We start from the raw sequence: 1,329 nt of genomic DNA on the forward strand, positions 1-1,329 counted from the left end.
AGAAAGGATAGAACATATGGGGCCTAATTCTCCTTGACAGCAAGGTCTCTTTTTCCCCTTTAAAGGGACTTATAGTGATAATGAATGTAAATGATGCCTATCTTAAGGCCCTTGTTTCCTTCACACTGCGGGCTTAGTGTAAATAGCTTGCGTGTAATTCAGAATGAGTCCACATGTGAATAAAAGAATCAGCACATGGCTGGGAAAGCACTAGCAGAAAGAGTCCTAAAGCGTAACATTAGAAATGCAGCATGGCTATCAGACCCAGGTGCTGAGCACACATAGCTTCCTCAGGTGGAGCCATGTTTACACAGTACTTCTGAAAGCCATGCCCAAAAGATCAGGGGTGAATCTGTATCTTGCTGCTCATTTCCGGTTCTTCCTTCTTCCACAGATGTTCCTGCTGGGTTTAACATGGCCCACAATATCCACCAAGATACCTACGGCCATATCCTCCGTATCCCCATAATCCCCCATAACCATAAAGCCCTGGGTAACCACAGTATCCCCCATGGCCCAATAATCCCCCGTAACCGTAAAGGCCCGGGTAACCGCAGTATCCCCCATGGCCCAATAATCCCCCATAACCGTAAAGGCCCCCGTAACTACCATATCTCCCTAAACCATACAACCCTCCATAACGGCCTCCATAGCCGTACAGTCCCCCCAAACCGAATGAGCCTCCCAAACCAGCTCCGACCACAGGTGCTCCTACGGCTGCCACTTCGCTCTGCTGAGGGAAATTGCTGAGAATTGGTCCGGGGAGGGTCACAACAGCCGGGGAGGGTCTGATCACCACTTCGGAGTCAGGGCACTGCCTAACGCAGGGCTCATTGCAGCTGCCAGTGACTGGACTGGGTCGGGCCACCCCGCATTCTGGATAGCACAGGCTGGAGAAAGGCATCTTTCTGGGATGGAGGTAAACCTAGAACACAAAACAGGGACTAGAGTAAAGAGAAGGTGCAAATGCCGGTGGAAGAAAGGTTTCAAAGCTCGGTTACTATTGCAGCAAGGTCTGCATGGGGCCCGAGAGAGAGAGCAGAGAAGTGGCCTTAATCTCTTTTTGTGTGGTCATGTATTTGTTCCTATTTTCTCTTTCTATGCCTCTTGTCCACTCGCACTAAACTTCCCTCCCAGCAGGCCCCTTTGATCCTCTCAAAAAGACTTTATCTGAAAAATTTAAATTGCTAGCCTGGATCACACCTCTTGTCATCTTAATCCATTCTCTTGTCCTCAGTAGTGAGGGGTCACAGCTGCTTAATACAGTAGAAAACCACTGAATTAGCCCTTTCTGAACTAACCTGGGAAAATTTCTTCCTATCCAGCAAA

General features: G+C 48.7%; 1 protein-coding gene across 1 annotated transcript; it reads right to left on the reverse strand.

Annotated features, from left to right (window-relative positions):
* Nucleotides 1-409: 409 nt before the first annotated feature.
* LOC119565095 (claw keratin-like) lies at nucleotides 410-919 on the reverse strand. The gene has a single exon (XM_037889464.2). The coding sequence runs from the start codon at nucleotides 902-904 to the stop codon at nucleotides 410-412; it is 495 nt and encodes a 164-aa protein (XP_037745392.1). The 5' UTR covers nucleotides 905-919.
* Between the last annotated feature and the right edge of the window lie 410 nt (nucleotides 920-1,329).

This window comes from Chelonia mydas, chromosome 1 (assembly GCF_015237465.2).
Source record: "Chelonia mydas isolate rCheMyd1 chromosome 1, rCheMyd1.pri.v2, whole genome shotgun sequence".
NCBI lineage: Eukaryota > Metazoa > Chordata > Testudines > Cheloniidae > Chelonia > Chelonia mydas.